A 22,017-nucleotide genomic window follows, 5' to 3' on the forward strand; every position below is an offset into this window, starting at 1 on the left:
CCTCAGATTTACAGCGACTGCACTACCAAGTGCACTTACAGTGCACATTTAGTGCAAAGTGGATTTGCCTTTCGTAAATAACCCCCATTGTGTCATTTTACGCTGCGCAATGTTTGCGCTTGGATAAACCCTATCTAGCAGATTGTACTCTGCTTGCTGAAGCCTTGGTGCTGAGATATGGTAAGCGACTGTCAGTCTGAAGCTGTGATAAGCACACAAAGCTGATTAAACAGACACCTGAGTTTTCTTCCTTCTTCACACCCTCAATTAGTGAAGAAGATTTTTTATTATTCAATCTGCTGAGGGAAGAACTTCTCTTCTGTGGTGCTCCACCTAAATGTCAAATCAATAAAATACATATTTTCACTCTAAAACACGATTAAGATAAAAAAAAAAAAAACAACAAAGCAAAAAAAAAAAAAAAACACTAAGTGAAAAGGCAACTTCAGAGATGAGCAATAAAGCCGAATAAAATACCAGTTCAAAAGGCCCTATACAGCCTGTGCCAACCTCTGTGTTCACTAGGAAGCAGTCTCACAGCTGTACATGGTTACTCTCCAACACACAAACAGAAGAATGCCACAAGCCAGCAGCCCCTTAAATGGTTTCCTGAAGCTCGATAAGCAGAATGGACTCACTGAGTGGAAAATGCCATTATAATTAATGTAATTATAAAAAGTACTGATCATTTCAACTGGCATTACTATTCTACTTCACAAGCTGAAAGTATAAAATATTTGGTTGAGGATACCTAGTAAAAGCTGAACTTCATGGAAATAAAAACATGAATACAGGTATGCATTAGACATAAATCATAACTATTTTTAATGCGATTAGTCTAAGTAGCTACATTTTTTGGTACCGATTCCTTATAACCCCCTGTATGGCGGAATTTACACTGGTAGAGAGGGGTAGTACAAGGAGTGAATGTGGCATGCTGCATGCATATTTTGCGTAATTTGCTGTATGCTAATGCTTTAGGACCTCATTTATTACACTTTTATATGGCACCTTGTAAATATTTTGCTCATGTACTGTATATATGTTTTCTGTGCTACCCACAATAAATAATAAAAAAACAAAACAAAAAAAAAAAAAAAACACACATTTGCCATTTTTGCATTTTAAAGTAGAATTTTAGACAAACATTTTTCTTTTCAATTTTGGATAGAGTAAGTGAGGGTTATATCCCGCCAGTTTTTGTTTTTTTTGCCATCTATGTCCCATTGGGGAGATTTCCCGTCACTTACTGGCCCCTAACCAAACAGGAAGTGATGAGGAAATCCTTGAAAATTAAGGGAAACACTTGGGGCCCCCATGTCACCAGAACTAGTGTCTCCAATGGAAGATTTCCACTCAATTACTGTTGTGGGGGTAACCAAAAATCTCCCTAAAAGGGGCAATAAAAACAAAACAAGTGTTCTAATCCATCTTCACTCTGCCCAAAACTGAAAATAAATATATACCTTATTTATCGGCGTATAACACGCACTTTTTTCCCCTTAAAATCAGGGGGAAATCGTGGGTGCGTGTTATACGCTGATCCCCACGGTCTGTGAAAAAAAAAAAAAAAAAAAAAAGAAAAGAAAAAAAGAGCGAGCGCCGCCCAAAAAGACAGAGCCGAGCGCAGTCACGCCGCCCCGCCTCCCTGCTGTTTGAGAGGATGAGAGGAGCGAGTGCTGCCGAAAAAGACCGAGACGAGTGTACTGTGTACTCGGCGCGGCTCCACTCGCAGTCCCGCCCAGCTCCTATGATGGACATAACACGGGTCCAATGGCGGGACTGCGAGCGGAGCCGAGCCTAGTACACAGTACACTCGGCTCTGTCTTTTTCGGCAGCGCTCGCTCCTCTCATCCTCTCTGAGACAGCAGGGAGGCGGGGCGTCTCGGTGGCAAATTTAAACAATTAAATGTTGCAAACAGCACACGACACTGGGCAAGGCAGCACTGGGCAAGGCTGCATATGACAATGGGAAAGGCTGCAAATGGACACTGTTCATTCTGCAATGATGGACAAGGCTGCAGATGAACACTGATGAGGCTGCATTGATGGACATTTAAACGTAAGTTTTTTCCCTTAAACTTCCCTCCTAAACGTGGGGTGCGTGTTATACGCCGATAAATACGGTAAAAGTTTTGCCTTTAGTTCTACTTTGATTGTGTATTTAGCCATTTGCCTGGTGTTCAGCTTTAACTTACACCACTAAGTACCATAAAAGGTTTTGAAAAGATTGTACATAAAAACAAATACTTTTAGATGACTAGGGATGAGCCGAACACCCCCCCCCCCCCCCCCCGTTCGGTTTGCAGCAGAACATGCGAACAGGCAAAAAAAATTGTGCAAACACGCGAAAACCGTTAAAGTCTATGGGACGCAAACATGAAAAAACAAAAGTGCTCATTTTAAAGGTTTATATGCAAGTTATTGCCATAAAAAGTGTTTGGGGACCCGGGTCCTGCCCTAGGGGACATGTATCAATGCAAAAAAGAAGTTTTAAAAAACGCCCCTTTTTTCGGGTGCAGCGATTTTAATAATGCTTAAAGTGAAACAATAAAAATGAAATATTTCTTTAAATATCGTGCCGGGGGGGGGTCTCCTTAGTCTGCCTGTAAAGTAGCGCATCATTAAAACTGATCGAGGCTGTAATGTATTGTCAGCTCCCGGCAATATAGATAAAAATCACTGAAAAAAAAAAAAAAAAACGGCATGGGTTCCCCCCCTCTGGTCCATTACCAGGCCCTTTGTATGGCTATTAAGGGGAACCCAATGCCAAAAAATAAATAAAAAATGGCGTGGATGTCCCCCCCAAAAAAATCCATACCAGGCCCTTCAGGTCTGGTATGGAGATTAAGGGGAACCCTGCTCCAAAATGTAAAAAAAAAAAATGGCGTGGGGGTACCCCAGGCACTATATACTCTGCACAGCAGTATATTTACACTATACGGACTGCCCTATATACTCTGCAGAAAAATTGGGCCTTAGGCATCGACTGTAAGCCCTCACAGTTATTCTTGTTGGGAGCAGGAACGGGCCCTGCTTAACTATTATTTAAAAAAATGTAATTACATTCCCCTGTTAAACAGGGACAGAAAAATTGGGCCTTGGGTAGTGGTGGTGGCACCCTAAACCAAAATATTGTTGGATGCTAGCATCATCAGGATTGAGGAGGAATAGGATAGTCAGCATAGGCAGTCTTCAAGAGATCCCACATCTATAGCAAATTCAAATCAGTTACATCAGCATCAGGTGCTTGATAGCTGCTGATCCAAGACAGATTCATTTTTATGAAAGTGAGCCTATCAACGGAGTCTGTGGACAGACGCACTCTTTGATCCGTTACAAACCCTCCAGCAGCAATGAAAGTGCGTTTAGAAAGCACGCTGGATGCAAGACAGGCCAGTAGCTTGATTGTATATTGTGCAAATTCTGGCCAGTGGTCCATCCTCAAGACCCAGTAACCCAGTGGATGCTCTGTTGGAAAGGTCTCCAAGTCTGCTCTTGACCCTAGATATTCCTGCACCATATAATGCAGACGCTGGCAATGGTTGCTTGAACCGATCAGACCTTGGCGCTGAGGACTGAAAAATTGTTTAAAGGCACCGTTCAGCGCTGACTGAACGAAGCCTCAGCAACACGTTGTCCAGCACCAGGAAATGGTAACCTCCCAGGGTGTGGAAATGCGTTACATAAAACCTTTCTTCAAGGCCTCGTGAAGATGTTTCATCCTCTGCTCCCTCTGCGAAGGCAGGATGAGTTCTGCAACTTTACCCTTGTAATGTGGATCAAGAAGGGATGCTAGCCAGTAAGGATCCCTCTCCTTGATACCACAAATCCTAGGGTCCTTTCGCAGGCTTTGCAGAATCAGGGAGGCCATGCAGCGTAAGTTTGCAGAGGCATTTGATTCCGAGTCCTCTGGGTTACTGAGGGTCACATTATCCGTAACTATCTCCTCACAGCCACGTACAACTCCTTGAGTTTCTGAGGACTGAAAACCATCCCTTGAAGACTGCTGGTGAGTGTTATCCTCTACATCCATGCGGACACGATCCTCTTCCTCTTCTTCCTGTGTGTTTGGCTGGCACGCAGGAATGATATCTGGATAAAGGGGGCCTTGAGAGGAAAGGAAGTCCTCCTCTTCCTCCTGCTGTTCTGCCTCGAGTGCCTTGACCATGATTCCACGAAGTGTGTGCTCCAACAGGAAGACTAGAGGGACAGTGTCACTGATGCATGCATTCTCACTGCTCACCAGCCTTGTGGCCTCCTCAAATGGTGACAAGACAGTACATGCATCCTTGATCAGTAGCCACTGGCGTGGCGAAAAGAAGCCAAGCTTCCCTGACCCTGTTCTGGTGCCATTCTCGCACAGGTACTTCCTCAAAGCATAAGCGCCAAAAGGAAAACTAGAGGGACAGTGTCTGATGCATGTATTGTCACTGCTCACCATCCATTTGAGGAGGCAACACGGAACAAGCTCCAACAACACTGAACCCTGTCCTGCATCCTTCCCTGCTGCCAGCAGAGTTACCCAGGGTGCCATGAAGGAAAGGTAATGTCCCTGCCCATGCCTGCTGGACCATGAGTCAGCGGTAATATGAACCTTACTGCTGACAGCCCTGTCCAACGAGGCCAAAACATTGCCTTCCATATGCCGGTAGAGAGCTGGAATGGCCTTCCGTGAAAAGAAATGAGGTACAGCACATTCCACAAATTCACGAAACGGGGCAGTCTACCAGCTGAAAAGGCAGCAGTTGCAGTGCTAGCAATTTGGCCAAGCTAGCATTTAGACTAAGCATGTGGATGGCTAGGACCGAATTTATTTTTACAGTTCAGCAACTGGGGTACGGAAATTTGCCTGCTAAAATCAATTGGTGGTATACTGCTAGCAGATTGGCTGCAAGTACTTGTGACACCTATTGCTATACCTTCAATTCCTCTCAGTGCAGGTTTTTGAGAGGACTGGAGGTATAGTAGGGTTGGAGATCCCAGATGAGGAGCAAGGAGAAGTCCACCTTTTTCTATGATGTGGGTTTTTCAAGTACTGTTGCCAATGGACTGCATGGCAGGTTGTCATGTCTGGTCAAGCATGTGGTGCCCAAGCGGCTGCTGTTCTGGTAAAGCTTGATCTGCTTCAGACATAGGTTGCAAACAGCAACGGTGCGATCTGCTGCACACATGTAGAAAAAGGCCCACACACCCAGGAACTTTTAAAAGTCAGTGGGGAGTCAGCAGCGCCCTGCACCTGCAGAGCTCTGCCCCCTAGAGGACATCCTGCCTCGTTGGATTTGTGCCTCCTCTGCCTCACTTTCCTCCTCTCTTCTCTCAGGCACCCAAGTACAGTCAGCGACCTCATCATCCCCTCCCTCCCCGTCACTGGAGCAAACTTGGCAGTATGCTGCAGCTGGGGGAACATGACTGCCAGTTTTTTTGTCCTTCTGTGGCACCCCTTCTCTCTAGGCTCACGTTACTCCCTTCCTCAACCTGTGAACCAACATCGGAGCCTTAAAAAAAAAAAAAAAAAATCGCTCCTCCAGCAGCATATAACCGACACTGTGGTCGAATAATTCTGGGGATTCCTCCGTACATGATGGCGGGGGCTACGGAAGGAGCAACTGTGGACAAGGAGCCAGTGGAATAGGCCCACTTTGGCAGCTGCGTTGGAAGGCAAATTACTCTGAGCCTGGGAGACAGAGGATGAGCAGGATGAGGACGGCTTCGTTGCCCACTCCACCAACTCTTCTGCATGTTGTGGCTCAATAACACGGACAGCAGCAGCAAAAAAAAGGCCAAGCGTGGCCCACGCCCACCTGCAGAGGATGCACCATGTCCATGACCACCACTGTTGACTGTAGACACAGAGGCTGCTTGCCCTCTTTTAGTGGCCTGTGAGCACCTGGCTCTCCTTGGTGGCCTTCGGAACATAATCTATTTTTCTTTTGCAACACCACACTACACTGTATTAGATACTGTGTACACTGCCTGAAGTGTATTAGAAAGTATACACCACTGAATGCACTGTATATACAGTTGTGCTCATAAGTTTACATACTTTGGCAGAATTTATGATTTCTTGGCCATTTTTCAGAGAATATGAATAACACAAAAACATTTTTCACTCATGTTAGCATTTGGGTGAAGCCATTTATTATCAATCGTGTTTACTCTTTTTAAATCATAATGGCAACAGAAACTACCCAAATGACTGATCAAAGGTTTTCATACCCTGGTGATTTTGGCCTGATAAACATGCACACTAGCTGACACAAAGGGGTTTGAATGGCTATTAAAAGGTAACCATTCTCACGTGTGATCTGTTTGCTTGTAACTAGCGTGTGTGTATATAAAAGGTCAATGCGTTTCTGGACTCCTGACAGACCCTTGCATCTGTTATCCAGTGCTGCACTGGTGTTTCTGGATTCTGAGTCATGGGGAAAGCAAAAGAATTGTCAAAGGACCTGGGAGAAAAGGTAGTTGAACTGTATAAAACAGGAAAGGGATATAAAAAGATATCCAAGGAATTGAGATTGCCAATCAGCAGTGTTCAAACTCTAATCAAGGAGTGCAAAATGAGGGGTTCTGTTGAAACCAAACCACGGTCAGGTAGACCAACTAAAATGTCAGCCACAACTGCCAGGAAAATTGTTCGGGATGCAAAGAAAAACTCACAAATAACTTCAGGTGAAATACAGGACTCTGAAAACATGTGGTGTGGCTGTTTTAAGATGCACAATAAGGAGGCACTTGAAAAACGATGGGCTGCATGGTCGAGTCCCCAGAAGAAAGCCATTACTACGCAAATGCCACAAAGTATCCCGCTTACAATACGCCAAACAGCACAGAGACAAGCCTCAAACCTTCTGGCACAAGTGATGAGACCAAAATTGAGCTTTTTGGTCACATCCATAAACGCTACATTTGGAGAGGAGTCAACAAGGTCTATGATGAAAAGTACAGAGGTGGATCGCTGATGTTTTGGGGATGTGTGAGCTACAAAGGCACAGGAAATTTGGTCAAAATTGTTGGCAAGATGAATGCATGTTATCAAAAAATACTGGAGAAACATTTGCATTCATCAGCCAGAAAGCTGCGCATGAGACATACTTGGACATTCCAACATGACAATGATCCAAAACACAAAGCCAAGTCAACCCGTCATTGGCTACAGCAGAATAAAGCAAAGGTCCTGGAGTGGCCAGTCTCCTGACCTCAATATCATTGAGCCACTCTGGGGAGATCTCAAAACGTGCAGTTCATGGAAGACAGCCCAAGAATTTACAGGAACTGGAGGCATTTTGCCAAGAGGAATGGGCAGCTTTACCTTCTGAGAAGATAAACAGCCTCATCTACAAATACCACAAAAGACTTCAAACTGTCAATGAATGTAATGGGCAATACACAGTATTAGGATAAATAAGATAAATCTGCGCTATGGATTAAGGTATATTCTAAGTGGGGAGATGCTGCCCCTACAGGTATAAATCCACCTAGGTGGAAAAAATACTATAGTATGGAAAATAGGGGTGTAGGTGTGGCGCTGCTCTGCTATTTATGCGATTTATTGTGGTTATCAGAATTCCTGGTTATATAAATGAAAATTACATAGAAGGCATGACTTGTTTACAGGAAGTATAACTTAAACCCAATTCCACTATTGGAACACAAAAAAGATCTTTTGGGTGGAGTGGCGAGAGGCTGCCATATCCACCCCAAAATGGCCGTGGTGGAGTAGAAGTGCGCAGCCGCTCTAAGCGCACGATACATTATTTAAACCTAGGAGGTGTAGCAAGATGGATGCCCCAGCAGACGTCCTATGACGAAACACGTAGGGTGGGACTTATCCACATCTTGCGTCACCTCCAGAGAGACCAGTACTGATTACCGCGGACTGTGTTCTACTATATGTTTACCAGTATCGTTTAAAATGTGAGTAAAAGATTTTATTTATGGCACAATAAAAGCTTTTTTTATACGGGTTCACGCTATGGACATTCCCGCTTATCCATGGTGAATATACCCTAAGCCGACATGGCAACACTCCCAGCAGGGACCTGAGACATCCAGAGCAGCTACACAGGGGCTTACACTGTGACCGCTCATACCCCTGCAGGGGTGTCCCTATTTGGTGAGTGCAAGCACAATAAGACCTCGGCTAAGGAGCACCATCACAAGACCAGCACTTGAATAGGAGGGGGTTTTCATAAATATCATCTTCCAATGAGAATTAACCCTCTCCAAACTGCAATTTAAACAAAAAACTTTTAAATCACTGAAGTAGTCAAAAGACTTTTCTTCATCCAAACATTACACTATTATAGCAAGTACTGGGCTTATGAAGCACAAATCACCTGTTTATAGCATAAGCACCAGTCACCTTATAATCTAATAAGAATAGCACGTTTTTTGCACTTTAGCTGAATGATGTATAATATAAGCAGTCACGTATGTATAATCACTAAGCAATTTTAATTCTGTGATATTTATCTATAGGTTTTTGCATTCTTTGCATTTTTATTTATTCATTGCACAACCCTGCATATTTCTGTATATATTTTTACACATCCTATTAATTTTACCCACAGTAAGACTTAAAGGTATAATTTAATTTTTTTTAGTATCATAATATTTACACCAGTAGATGTAAACAAATCGAATAATAAGCACAAAGTAAAAATAAAGAATTCACTGGCCTCTGGCCACCCCACCCAAAAGATCTTTTTTGTGTTCCAATAGTGGAATTGGGTTTAAGTTATACTTCCTGTAAACAAGTCATGCCTTCTATGCAATTTTCATTTATATAACCAGGAATTCTGATAACCACAATAAATCGCATAAATAGCAGAGCAGCGCCACACCTACACCCCTATTTTTCAATACAAGGTATTAAGAACTGAGGTATGTAAACTTTTGATCAGGTGTTTTTTTGAGTAGTTTCTGTTGCCATTACGATTTAAAAAGAGAAAACACAGTTGATTGATAATAAATGGCTTCAGCCAAACATTAACCACGAGTGAAAGAAAAGTTAGTGTTATTCATATTCTCTGAAAAATGGCCAAGAAATTAAATTGTATTAATAAATATATTCTGCCATGGTATGTAAACTTATGAGCACAACTGTATATAGGCTACACTGAATGCAGAGTATATATTATATATTTGTATTATATTATATACAAACATGCGCGCACACACATACAAACATTCTGCACGCAGTGTAGCCTATATACAGTTGTGCTCATAAGTTTACATACCCTGGCAGAATATATTTATTAATACAAATCCTGAAGTGTATTAGAAACTGTACACAATGTATTAGATTAAAATATATTAGGATTTTTGTCATCATACTTGCCTGTAAAATCCTTTTCTTTAAGTACATCATGGGACACAGAGTTAGGCTAATATTCATTACCTGCTGGGTTATACTTCATCTCCAGGTGAATGGACACTGGTAGACCAAAAGGTCTTTAGAAAGGAAGTGATCCCCTATATAACCCCTCCCGTACAGGAAGTACTTAAGTTTTGTAGCAAGCACCGAATCCTCAAAAAGAGGGGAGGGACCTCTGTGTCCCATGATGTACGCAAAGAAAAGGATTTTACAGGCAAGTATGATGAAAAAAATCCTATTTTCTTTTTCATACATCATGGGACAGAGAGTTAGGCTAATATTCATTACCTGCTGGGATGTCCCAGAGCAATAGCCTTGAGGGGAGGGAGACACCCTGCCAAACAATAGCCATCAGATCTTTTACGGCAGCCTGCAGTACACTGCGACTGAAAGGCGAATCCTCGGCTGCTCGAACATCCACATTTTGTGACCGTATGCACTGAAGATCAGGTAACAGCCTTACAAATCTGAGCCACAGATAGCCGATGGCAAAAAGCCCAGGAGGTTCCTACACCCCTGGTAGAATGAGCTCTCACCCTAAAAGGGAGGAGCATTACATTTCAGACCATAGGCCTGAATGACCAATTGACGGACCCAATTGGCAATGGAAGCTGCCCGCTCCTTCTTGGGTCTTTTTTTTGTAAAACAAAAAAGGAGTCTGATCCTCGGATCTCCGCAGATCTAGACAAATAAACCTTGATTGCCTGGACAACGTCCAAAGAATGCAGTCGTCTCTCTTCCGCCGAACGAGGCTAAGAGAAAAAAGGCGGCAAAATAATGTCCCAATTTAAATGAAAGGCCGACACCACTTTTTGCAAAAAGGATGGAACAGATTGTAACACGATCCAGTCGTGGTGAAGGATCAAGTATGGTTCCCTGCACGAAAGGGCCCCGCCAACTTCGACACCCTTCTAGCCGAGGTGATGGCCATCAGCAAGGCTAGCTTGCGTGACAGCAAGTCTAATGGAAGTTCCTTGATAGGCTCAAATGGTTGTTTCCGTAACACAAACAGCACCAAGTTCAAGTCCTAAGGACACATAGGTGACCTAATGGGAGGAAGCAAGCGAGTTGCCCCCTGCATAAAAGGTTTGGATCAGTGAATGGGAGGCTAAAGGCCTTTAGAAGAACACTGACAGGGGCCAAAACTTTGATTGTACTCAAAGCCGATTTGATTTCCATAGCTGACTGTAGAAAAGAGAGAATTCTCCCAATCACGTATTTCCAAGGATGCCATTTTTTAGCTTCACACCAAGCAATATAGGTCTTCCAGATCTTATGATAGATCTTCCTAGTGTCAGCTTTCCTAGTATTCACTAGGGTAGACACCACTGGTCCCGAGATGCCAAGGTCCTTTACCAACCTGGCTTCAATAGCCACGCTGTCAAATTTAGAGACTGTAAATTGGGGTGGAATATAGGAGCTTGAGGCAGTAGATCAGGGTGACGTGGAAGCGCTCATTGCCTGTCTATTGTCAGTCTCACAATCTCCGGGAACCAGGGCCTTCTGGACCAGGCTGGTGCCACCAGAATGACAAACTCTCTCTCTCCGAATCCTGCGCAACAAAGGTGGAAGGAGAGGGATCAGAGGGAAAGCATAAACCAGGGAGTACTGGCTCCATGGAACTACACGAGCATCTGCTCCAATTGCCAGAGGATCTCTTTCCTCCTGCTGTAGCTAGTTGTTGAACCTGGATGCCAGTAGGTCGACCTCTGGCCATCCCCAACATTGGCAAATTTCCTGGAACACCCCTGGGTGTAGGGACCATTCCCCCGGGCAGATCTGCTGGCGGCTGAGATAATATGCCTACCAGTTCTCTACTCCTGGGATATGGACTGCTGATAGAAATCTGCACATGTCTCTCTGCCCAGGCTAGTATGTGGTTCACCTCCTTCAGAGCTGAACGACTCCTGGTACAGCCTTGGCCACAGCAGTGGCATTGTCGGACTGAACCCTGAACCCTGATAGGGCAGTCCTGAAGCTCCGCTGTCCAGGATCTTAGGGCTAGACGTACTGCCTGTAATTCCAGAACGTTGATGGGCAGGATCTGTTCTGTCCTTGACCATTTCCCCTGAGCTGTGAGCCCTTCTAGGGTCGCTCCCCAGCCTGAGAGATTGGCATCTGTAGTCAGTACTCTCCTAAGTTACCAGGAGGAAGGATCTTCCCTTTCGCAGGTTCTGATCCTGCAAACAACAGTTTAGGCTTAAGCGTGCCCGAGGTGATAACATTGGATAATCCAGGGCTTGTCCTCCCTGTTCCAAGCCAACAAAGATGTCTTGTTGTAGAGGCCTGGAATGGAACTGAACATAGCCTTGAAGGAGGATACCATCACTCCCTAGAAGACTCATACAGAGCCGAATGGAGGGTTGTCTGGTGCCCCTTATCTGACGCACATGATCCTTCAGGGCACAGATCTTTGCGAGTGGTAAGAATACTTTTGCTTGGACCGTATCTACGATAAGACCCAAATACTTTAGACTTTGAGCTGGTCTCAAGGTTGACTTTTCAGTATTTATGATCCAGCCTAAGCTTTTCAAATACCACCCTGTGCATGTTATGCTCTGTTCTAGAGCCTGTAGTGAGTGATCTCTGAGCAGGAGGTCATCCAGATACCCAAGCACCAGGATCCCTTGGGCCCTTAAAAGACCCAGTACTGGTGCTAGGACCTTTGTTAACACCCGGGGAGCTGTAGCAAGCCTGAAGGGTGGAGCCACAAACGGAAAATGACGTTCCTCTACTGCAAATTGCAGGAACCTCTGATGAGGCTAAGAGATACGCACATGTAAATATGCATCCTTTATGTCAATGGAGGCTAGGAAGTCTCCCATCTGGAGTGAGGCTACTACTAAGCGGACAGACTGCATCCGAAAGGACTGGATCAGATACTGGTTCAGGGATCTTAGGTCCAAAATGGGCCTTGTGTCCCTGTTTGGTTTTTGAACCTTAAATAAGTTCGAGTAAAACCCTGCGACCCTTTCGGGTACAGGAACCTCTACAATCACTCCTTGATGCACTACATGATGTGGTGCCTGAAGCAATAAGTCTTTCTGGAGGATCCGAGGGAAGGCTGGATCTTAAAAAAAACCTGCAACTCCAGCTTGTAACTGTGGGATATAGTTGAGGTGACCCACTATTGTTCTCCAAATGTTTGCAAAGTGCAGCGGCCTTCCCCCACCCGATGGAGTGGGGGGCATCTCCTCAAAAGGAGGGCTTGGTGCTGGGTGTAGAAGAATTTTGGACCCAGGGCTTTTTCTGGCCCTGGCCTTGCGGCTTGCCCCTGGCCCTAGCGCCCTGTTGGCGGCGGGAACTGCCTTATTCTGAGATATTGGAGGAAGCAGTCCCTGAGGTTTTAAACAAGGGACGCTTCACAGAAAGACGCTTCCCTCCAGAAATCTTTTGGATATATTTGTCAAAATGATCACCAAATAAACCTTCCCCATGAAAGGGGAAACCTGCCAATAACTTCTTACAAGGAAGCTCGGCTGACCAGTTCTTAAGCCACAAAAGTCTGCGCATATGTACAGCCAAATGAGAAACCTGCTGTATTGAATCCTTTAAGGAGTCAACAGCAAAACACAGCGCTCGAGGAATATCTGCCTTCATTTTCAGGCAGATCATCCTCCTTGTTAGGCATGTCAGGCCATCTGATCTGATCCTTTACAGAGTGGCAGATACCAATTGCTGCAACAGCTGGCTGAATAGCTCAACTGGCCAAAGAAAAGGAAGCCTTAAATAATAGACTCCAATTTCTTGTCAACAGGGTCTTTCAAGCCCTGTGCGTTATCTACCAGACAAGTCAAGTTCTTGTTTAAAGGAAAAGACTGCTGCATCTACGGCTGGCACGCTCCACTTCTTAACAAACTTTTCATCCATGGGATATAAAAGGGAAAACCTCTTAGGAGGAACAAAAATTCTGTCAGGATGTTCCCAATCAGCATACACCGCCTGTTCCAACAGAGGGTGTAAGGGGAAAGCCTGTGTGGCCCGAAGAGGCCTGAAGGATCCCAAAGAGGACCAGGGAGGCTCAGTAACCTGGTAACCCATTTCAGGAACAAAAGCCTCTGTGATTGAGAGGCAGACACCAACTGGATATCTTCTTGTCCAGATTGCTGGGAAGCAGACTCATCCGCCAGGCCATCCACAGAATCCTGAGCTTTAAGCTCTTCCCCCATCCTCAACCCACTCCTGCTTCAGACTAGGAGGCTCCGGGAAGGGGGATCTGTCACGCTTCTTGCTACCCTGCGGGATGGAGGCAATCATGCCAGCAATCCTGTGCTCTAACCCGGCTAGGGCTGAGGACAGTTCATCCTTAGTGATAAAAGGTGAAGCTGCAGCGTTGACTGTAGGCACAATCCCAGATAGGTGCAGCGGCTCAGATTGCCCGGAAACCTCTGGTCCTTCAGGGGATACAACACTAGGGATACGACTAGGTTCATCAGGAACTACTGATGACATAGGTGTGCCCTTCTCTGTAGCGTTAGTCCCACTCCTCTTTTTTGAAGACATTTACTAGCCACAAAAGGGAGTACCTGGGTGTAGTAATAACACACCTCAGAAGGCAAACCCTTTAATAGGACTCACCAAGCCCCTATGCAACATTCCTGCTAAGCACCATCAGCCTGCCAAGCAACACCTGGTGACTCACGTGATCCGGGTAAGGAGAAATGAACCGATGCAAGTGTCTGGTTCAGAGCCTGCTCTGTGTCCCACAGCAGCCATCTGGAAGCACCGCATGCTTGGCATACACAGCTTAAATAAGCTGGCGGTGCGCCGAAACGTTCTGCGAGCGCATGCACGTGGTCCCAGCGAACGGGCGTGGCCGTATTCGCGTATGACACAAAATCTTTGTGTGCCCAGATAAAGGCTATGGCGCATGTGCAGGGGAGGCAGTGTGCGCCATGGCCAAACTTCTCCATCCGAATCTTCAGTGCTAAGGCAGGTAGGCAAAATTCCCCAGACCTATAAGGCAGAGAATAATATAAACACTCTGACAGACAAAACAGCAGAAAGTAATGAGAGACCTCTGAGATTAGAGCAGCGATGAGTCCTCCTGCACACAGAGCGGCTCAGAGAGTGCCCTGGCCCACCCCTAGAGGACAGAGCCTGCTGCAAATCAGCAGTGAGCATTCTGGTGTTTGCAAGGCAAGCCAAAGAGGAAGCTGCCTCTGACCTCACCTGCCCAACTCTGAGCTTCCTGAAAGGAATACACATGGAGGCATGAACTACAAGTCCCAGCGAGCCAAACCACTGCCTGAACACACAAAAACATGGAAGGAGAGAGTGCCAGCACCTGCCTAACCAAGGTATATATAGTAATTTATACTGCCAGTGACCTTTGCCAATAATACACAGTCATTTATACTGCACCTTATTATCCCAGCACCATGGGAACCCACCTCCTCAGGAGATTTACAGCCTATATGGGGGGGGGTCTTCTGAAACGGGAGAGGCTGAACCCGAACAGGATGGATGGTGGATGGAGAAAAAAAAATAAATAAAAACAATAATCTTTAAAAGGCGCCCAGAGTGAGAACGAAAAAAGTACACTTGTGTGGGCAGACAGCTGCCCTTTATGGGCTAAGAAAGAGGTAGTTCTGGAGGGGTCAGAGAGGGCGGAGCTGACCCATAGTAGGCTGACATGGGGAGGTCTATATCTATTTTTTTTTTTTTCTTTAATACACTGCCTGCACTGACTGAATATATAGTCTATGCTAAATAGAGAGAGTGTGTGAATGTGTATATATATATATATATATATATATATATATATATATATATACACATATACATATATATACACACACACACACACACACACACACACCTGGAAGAAAAAAAAAAAAAAAATATTATATTATATTATATTATATTTATATATATATATATATATATATATATATATATATATATATATATATATATATATAAATAAATCTCAAATACACTGCCACTAACTGAACAACCTGCCTGCTTAATCTAACTCAAGCTCACTGTCCACGCCAACACCACTACACACGGCCGCTATGCAAGTAGCCTTATATAGTGTGGGGTGTGGACTTCATCCCCCTGAGCCATGATTGGCCAAAGGCACCCTGACTTTGGCCAATTATGGCTCTCTCAGCAGATCAGAGCGCAGAGCAGGTGCATGCTTTGGCCAATCATACAGCAATATACTGCAATCTTGCAGTGCATTATGGGGCGTTCCGCGGTGCTTTAATTTCCCACAAACACCCCCCTATGCTCGGTTTGTTTTAGAACAAAAACGAACACCCGATGGTTTTGCGCTCATCTCTATAGATGACTTCTGCCAGGTCCCCCCAAATTCCTGAGCACTGCAACATGCAGATTTTTACAGTTCCTGGCAGTACTGATTGGCTCTTAATGAACTCTGCCTTGTGTCTGATCATCCAGGTTGCTAAAAAGAGTACTGTGACCTTAGTGGGTAGACATACTGTACCTCTCAAAATCCTGATTTCAGAGGCCCTATGATCTATGAAAGTTCTTGCTTTGCTGTAGTGTCACCTAAATTGTGTTCAATTCTCCATATTGATAATCTAGAACAAGTTCAGCAACACTGTGACTTGACACAGTATCAAGCAATGAGTGTCTTAATGAAAACCTCAAGCAGATCTGTTGTTACAAAAAGCTTTGTCAGTATGAACTTTGTAATAGAAAAGTGTTTAAGTATAACTAAAGGTAAAACCATTTTTTAGTGTTTTTTTGCCCTGTTTAACATTATCATCAAAACTGGAGGAAAATAAATAAAAAAAAAAAAAATTCTGGGTTGTTCCCAAAACAGTAATAAAGGGGAAATCTTCCAATGGGGACAATAGTTCTGGTGACCTGGGGGGCCCAAACAGATTCCCTTAATTTGCAGGGATTTTCTACCAATGCCTGCTTTGGGCATGGAACAGGAAGTGAAGATAAACCTATTATGATCAGCCTCTGATCGCAGCTATTCAAAATGTGTGCAATGAGGTGAACCAACACAGCAAGGGCCCATTCACACAACACTAAGGGCCCATTCTCGCCTGCAGGCAGGCATTGTGGTGCACATAATGTACATGCTAGTGTGCACATTGCAGTGCCAAACATTTATTTTTTACAAAAATCACATTATTTCAACTATGTGCAGCAGCCTGCTGCAATGCAGTCGGGCACTGTAATAAGCATGTTGCAATAAAATTGTATGCCTGCATCATTTTATCATAACACACACCAAGCACCATGTATCCGAGGTTACCAAAACATAGGTGTGAAGCCAACCTCCACATTATTTTGTGATAGTTGCCTCATTACACGTATCTTTATGTGTCTTCTACAAACTCTGAGAGCTGTAATTAAAACTGTTAAAATAAAGGACTGCAAAAATGGTCTGGCTATCTGAAATTAAGAGTGGAGTGCAGGACTACTAATACTACTACTCACCGACTACTGCTGACCAACCTCCCAAAGTGCATGCTGTCTGCCCATCTCTGTCTTCCATAGTTTGAGTCAATTGACCAGAACAGGCATGCAGCAAGTGAAGTTGAAACTCCTGGTCCCAAACCGAGCTGGGCTTATTAGCAAATTTAAAAGGAGGTCAGCAATGGTGGAATTGTTTTTTAAAGCTCTAGTTGGGCTTGGTAGGCATGTTACTTGACACCAACTTTTATTTCAAGACCGTTTCCCCCACAGAAGCTTGAACCTCATATGTATCCACAAGGTCACAACAAATGTATCAATCTTAAAGCAGACTTCCCTAAAATATTAGGACATTGGCAAGTAATTTACCCAGCAACGACAAAAAGCTAAAACTGGTTAAAGCTGGCCAGAAATATCGATAATGTTAGTATATATAAACTAAAATCTGCACCTTTGTCCTGGTTGGAAACCCTAGGCAAGAAGGGCTGTGGACTGAGGGGAGTTTTGTTACTCAGTCTGCTTAATGATGAACTTCTCTGCTTGGTACCTGTGAAAAATGCAAAGTTAAAAAGTCTAGACAAAGGGAAAAATAAGTAGACCCGAGAGTCCTGTAGAACAGAACAAATTGATAGGTCTGTGAAGATATTAAAAGAATATCAAATCTAATGAAAAGCAGAACCCCTTATAGAATGTCAAAGACCACATAACACACAGGGTGGATGAATCCTGTTTTGTTTAACCAGCCAGGAATATTCCACACGCCATGGCTGTCTAATTCTCTGCAAACCAACGACAAATGTAGCATATATTGGCATTTAAAGTGTTAAAATTAAAAACCTGCAGTTATAAACTTGTTTAAATTAAAGCTGTTGCTTGTCCCGGAACTGTTGGGTTTATGCAATTTCACAATTGGAGCAATCATCACCTGTGCACTGTGTCATAAAGGGGGCACGTTAGCCTTTGGCAGCACAGTGGCCAAGTGGTTAGCACCTCCATCTGGCAGCACTAGGGTTTTCGTATTAAATCCCAACAAAAGCTCTACCTGCATGGAGATTCCATGATCTCCCTTGTGTGGGTTTCCTCTGGGAACTCTGGTTTCCTCCCACACTCCAAAAAACATGTCTGAACTGGCGATAATATGTATATGTATGAATGTAAGTTAGGGTCTTAGACTGTAAGCTCTGAATATGCAATATATATGTAGAGTGCTGCGTAATTTGTCAGCCCTATATAAAGTACCAGAGATAATAATGCTAATGTAATTAAAAAGTCATTTTAAAAATACATCTCAGCAAACACCCACTTAGCACACATATTCCTAAGGGCCCCTTCACACTGGGGCGGGCGGCGGCGGTAAAGCTAGCGGCCGAGAAATGGTTAAAAACCACCGCAAAGCGTCTCTGCAGAGGCGCTTTGCCAGCGGTATAGCAGCGCCATACCACTGATTTCAATGGGCAGGAGCGGTATACACTCCGCTCCTTCACCGCTTCGAAGATGCTGCTAGCAGGACTTTTTTTACCGTCCTGCCAGCGCATCGCTCCAGTTTGAAAGCCCTCGGGGCTTTCACACTGGAATTAAAGCAGCAGCGCTTTCGGGTTGGTTTGCGGGCGCTATTATTAGCGCAATAGCGCCTGCAAACCGCCCCAGTGTGAAAGGACCCTAAGGCTGCCCATACATATAAAATAGGATAAGCTTGCAGACTGAATGTAAGAAATCAAATAGATATCTCTAGCTACGCTAAACAGCAGGGATTGGCAAATCTCCTCTGTTGGCTAATGTATTCAGAAAGGTGGCGCCCACGGCTGTCAAAATCCTCAAAAAGTACCTGCATCCAATTACATGCAGGTCATGTGCAGCTGAAAATTTCTACCCGGGTCCTTCGACAAGTCAATTGAATTGATTTTTGTTGGGCTGGGTGATACTGAAAAAAGCACCCATGGCTTGCATTTCAGCTAATTTATTAGACACTGGCTAGAGCCATATATGGCAGCATTAAGACCTCTATGGAATTAGATATCTCCATCCATTAGAGGAATTGGGACTAATTTTGGCCCAGTAACCATTCCAAAAAGGCACATGAAGGAAAAATTTGGGGATTAATAAAGGTAATATTAGGCATACTGAGGTGTCAGAGCATTTAGTTTTGTTGTATGAAAAAATTTAAGATAGGCATAAAAATTTTATAAATATTTCATTTCATCACTCTCTATGATGATTGCAAAATTAGCCTAAAATTACAGTGCAGTAAAAGCTCAGCATGTACAAATATCGTTAGCCATCCTAAAAAAAAATTACCTTTTTCTGAAGAAGTCTGAAGCGTGGCAGATGAAGAGGACAATCGCTTACTCACAACGCTATCTGTCTGCTTTAAATTAGATGCTGAAATGGAGCGTTTGTTTGCTGAAGGGAAAAAACAAAACAAAATGAAAACAGATAAACAAAAAAACAGTGCAACGTTCTGAACTTTTAAAAAACATATCTTTGGATGCAAGCAAAAAGGCAGTAAGTTATGGCAAAGCCCAACAATTACAAACGAGTAAGGTATGCAAAGATCAGGAAAGGATATAGCTAGGTAAGGGTCTACTAGGTATAAAAAGTAATCCTTCCATGAAGATTTTTTGAAAAACCTAGTAAGAACAGGTGGCAACTTTCTCTTTCTATAGAAAATAGAGATGAAAGATTTCACCGCATGCACACAATATACAGAATGTGTGAAACTAAAAGAAACTACATGCTTGAGTTAATGGTGCTCAGAAGAAACCCCCATTAAAGATGTCAGGAGGGGAGCCCTGAAATGATTTAACGTACAATTTAAAAAAAAAAAACCTGTGGATCTTGTGTGAATTAAAAGGATTTGAATATTTAAGTGTTTATCGGGTCTAAGGATATAGGTCAATGTTAATGTTTTTTATTTAGGTATCTCTTGTGATACAATACTTAAGATTCAAGCTTCAGACTGTAGAAAATATGTAGCATGTTTAGACTAATGCAGCATAATGGCTGAGGGGCATGTACTGTTACTCAGCTTCTTCCATTTTGTGCCAATGTTCTTGAGAAGTTCGAACAAAGCAATATACACTTTCAGTTTGAACCATAGACTGTGGTGGTGGGGCCCGAGGGACTATGAAAGTAATGTGTGAGCCTAAGAAGAGGGTTAGCCACCTACAGATCATAATTCTGGTAATTTTAGCATTCCAACTAGTACCTGCAGTTAGCTTGCTGTTATATTCCACTATCAATTTACCCAAGTGCTAGTTCACACCAGATGCAGTCCATGCACTTTTGTGCACATTTTTTCTGCACTAAAAATGCATGCAGCGTTTTCCATGTATTCCAATGGCTCTAGTTCACACCAGTGCAGTCAGTTTCCGGTGCAGGAAAAAAAGAGCGTGCTGCATTTTTTCTGCACAAAACTGTACTGGAACCTAGCAAATTGTATCAAAAAAGCACCGGAACTGCGCATGTGAATTGTAAGCAAAAATGGATCCGGAACGTAGGAGTGCATGTTTGTGGTGTGAACTGGCCCTAAAAATGCATGCACATTGTTTTCCATGTAATCCAATGGCTCTAGTTCACACCAGTGCAGTCAGCTTCTGGTCAGTTTCCGATGCAGAAACTGACTGGAACTGCTTACATTAGTGTGAACTAGAGCCAATGGAATACATGAAAAACACTGTGCATGCATTTTTAGTGCAGAAAAAAAAAGCGCACAGAACTGCATCTGGTGTGAACTGGCCCTTAGTGCATTAAAAAAAGTGCACGGAACTGCAGCTGGTGTGAACTGGCCCGCCCGCTTTTATTTGCAAACAGACCATTTTTAAAACCGTTAAAAACTGATGTCACTTTTCAAATCATTATCCAACTAGCACTCAAGGTGTTTGCCTACTTATGACACCTTTTTTGAAAAGGCTTAGGTAGGTTTTCACTTAGTACACTGGTTGGATAGAAGGCTACAGATACATTTGCCCTAGTATTTATTTGTATGACTTAAAGGAAATTATGATCACAGCATATCATTTTCATTTAACATCAGCATTGCAATAGCAATACAAACAATAGTTATTTTTGACAATCTACTAAAAGATTTCTTGAAAAATCTCCTTTGCTGTTTTGAGGTCTGCAGGCCATCTCTTCAACTTCAAGGATTCTCTGCATGCTTTGCAGCTTCTGGTCTCCCATTTACTTTCGATTTCTAAGGACTATATCTCATGGTACCTTGCTGCCTGCACGCTGTGATTCCTGTGCTGACTCCACCTCCTGAAACTCCTCTCAGCACCTCTGTAAGAGCTTGTTCACATTTGACTAAAATTTCTAACACTTAAACACTTCTATAGCGTTAGTATGGGTGTTATTCGCATTAATGAGCTTTAGTATGGGCATTAGACTGGCATTTTACAAGCCTTAATGAGGAGTTAAAAATGCTCCCCAAATGCCCTATGGGCAGTTTTGAAGCATTTGAGGAGCATTAAGGCGCGTCAAAACTGGTCCACAAATGCCTATTCTTCTACAGTTAAAAAAAAAATAACCTTAACGTCCAGCAACCGCACCGCAACTGCCTGCCAGAGCGTTTGCGAAGCATTACCATAGGCTTGAATGGGAGGCATTGAAAGGATTCAAACACCACCTGACTCGACATGAGGCTTCAATTTTGAAGAAACGCTAGCCCTTCATGTTTTGATAGTGTGAACAGCACTGTGTGCTGTCCATTGTATCATTTGCATAGGCATTTGAGGGGTGTTTTAAACACCTGCTTTTAATGGCAGCGTGAGCTTAGCCTTCAGAAGGCAGGCTCTGTGCATTCTGTGACACAGAAATGCCTATCAGTATCAGCAAAGTACAGTGAATATGTGTCACAGAATTCAAGGAAGTAAATGTGTGGTGATCTTTATAAATGAAGTTTACAAATTCAAGATAGTTCAGATTAATAGCAGCAAGTTAGAAATAATTAAAATACAATGTGGAAATTAATATAGGATTTTACATTTTGACCACAGAAAAGCTTTAAGGGCCGATTCACACCACAATGTCTGTGTTATAGAGTTGTTTCTGCATGTGTGTTTTTGTGTGTTTCTTTCCCCCTTTTTTTTTCTTCACCTCAACTGATGACATGACGTTCTATTTTTGTGACTACACTGGAACACAGTCAAATACCGTCCGTGCGTTAAACACTGTCCATGTAGTTTTTTTTTTTTGTTTTGTTTTTTTAATGCAGAATAAATATGCAGTGGACTGCA

General features: G+C 43.4%; 1 protein-coding gene across 14 annotated transcripts in view; it reads right to left on the reverse strand.

Annotated features, from left to right (window-relative positions):
- The window catches only part of MAP7D3 (MAP7 domain containing 3), a 221,947-nt gene that overhangs the window by 99,181 nt on the left and 100,749 nt on the right, over positions 1-22,017 (reverse strand). For 5 of the 14 annotated variants that reach the window (XM_073599207.1, XM_073599210.1, XM_073599209.1 and 2 more), the window contains 3 exons: positions 19,079-19,183; positions 17,235-17,330; positions 238-333 (listed from right to left, as the gene is read on the reverse strand). In XM_073599207.1, coding sequence (XP_073455308.1) covers positions 238-333; positions 17,235-17,330; positions 19,079-19,183 — 297 coding nt within the window. The remainder of the gene's footprint in view (positions 1-237; positions 334-17,234; positions 17,331-19,078; positions 19,184-22,017) is intronic. The other 9 variants (XM_073599218.1, XM_073599216.1, XM_073599217.1 and 6 more) reach the window with 2 other exon arrangements.

The sequence above is a fragment of the Aquarana catesbeiana genome, linkage group LG09 (assembly GCF_042186555.1).
Source record: "Aquarana catesbeiana isolate 2022-GZ linkage group LG09, ASM4218655v1, whole genome shotgun sequence".
NCBI classification, from domain to species: Eukaryota; Metazoa; Chordata; class Amphibia; order Anura; family Ranidae; genus Aquarana; species Aquarana catesbeiana.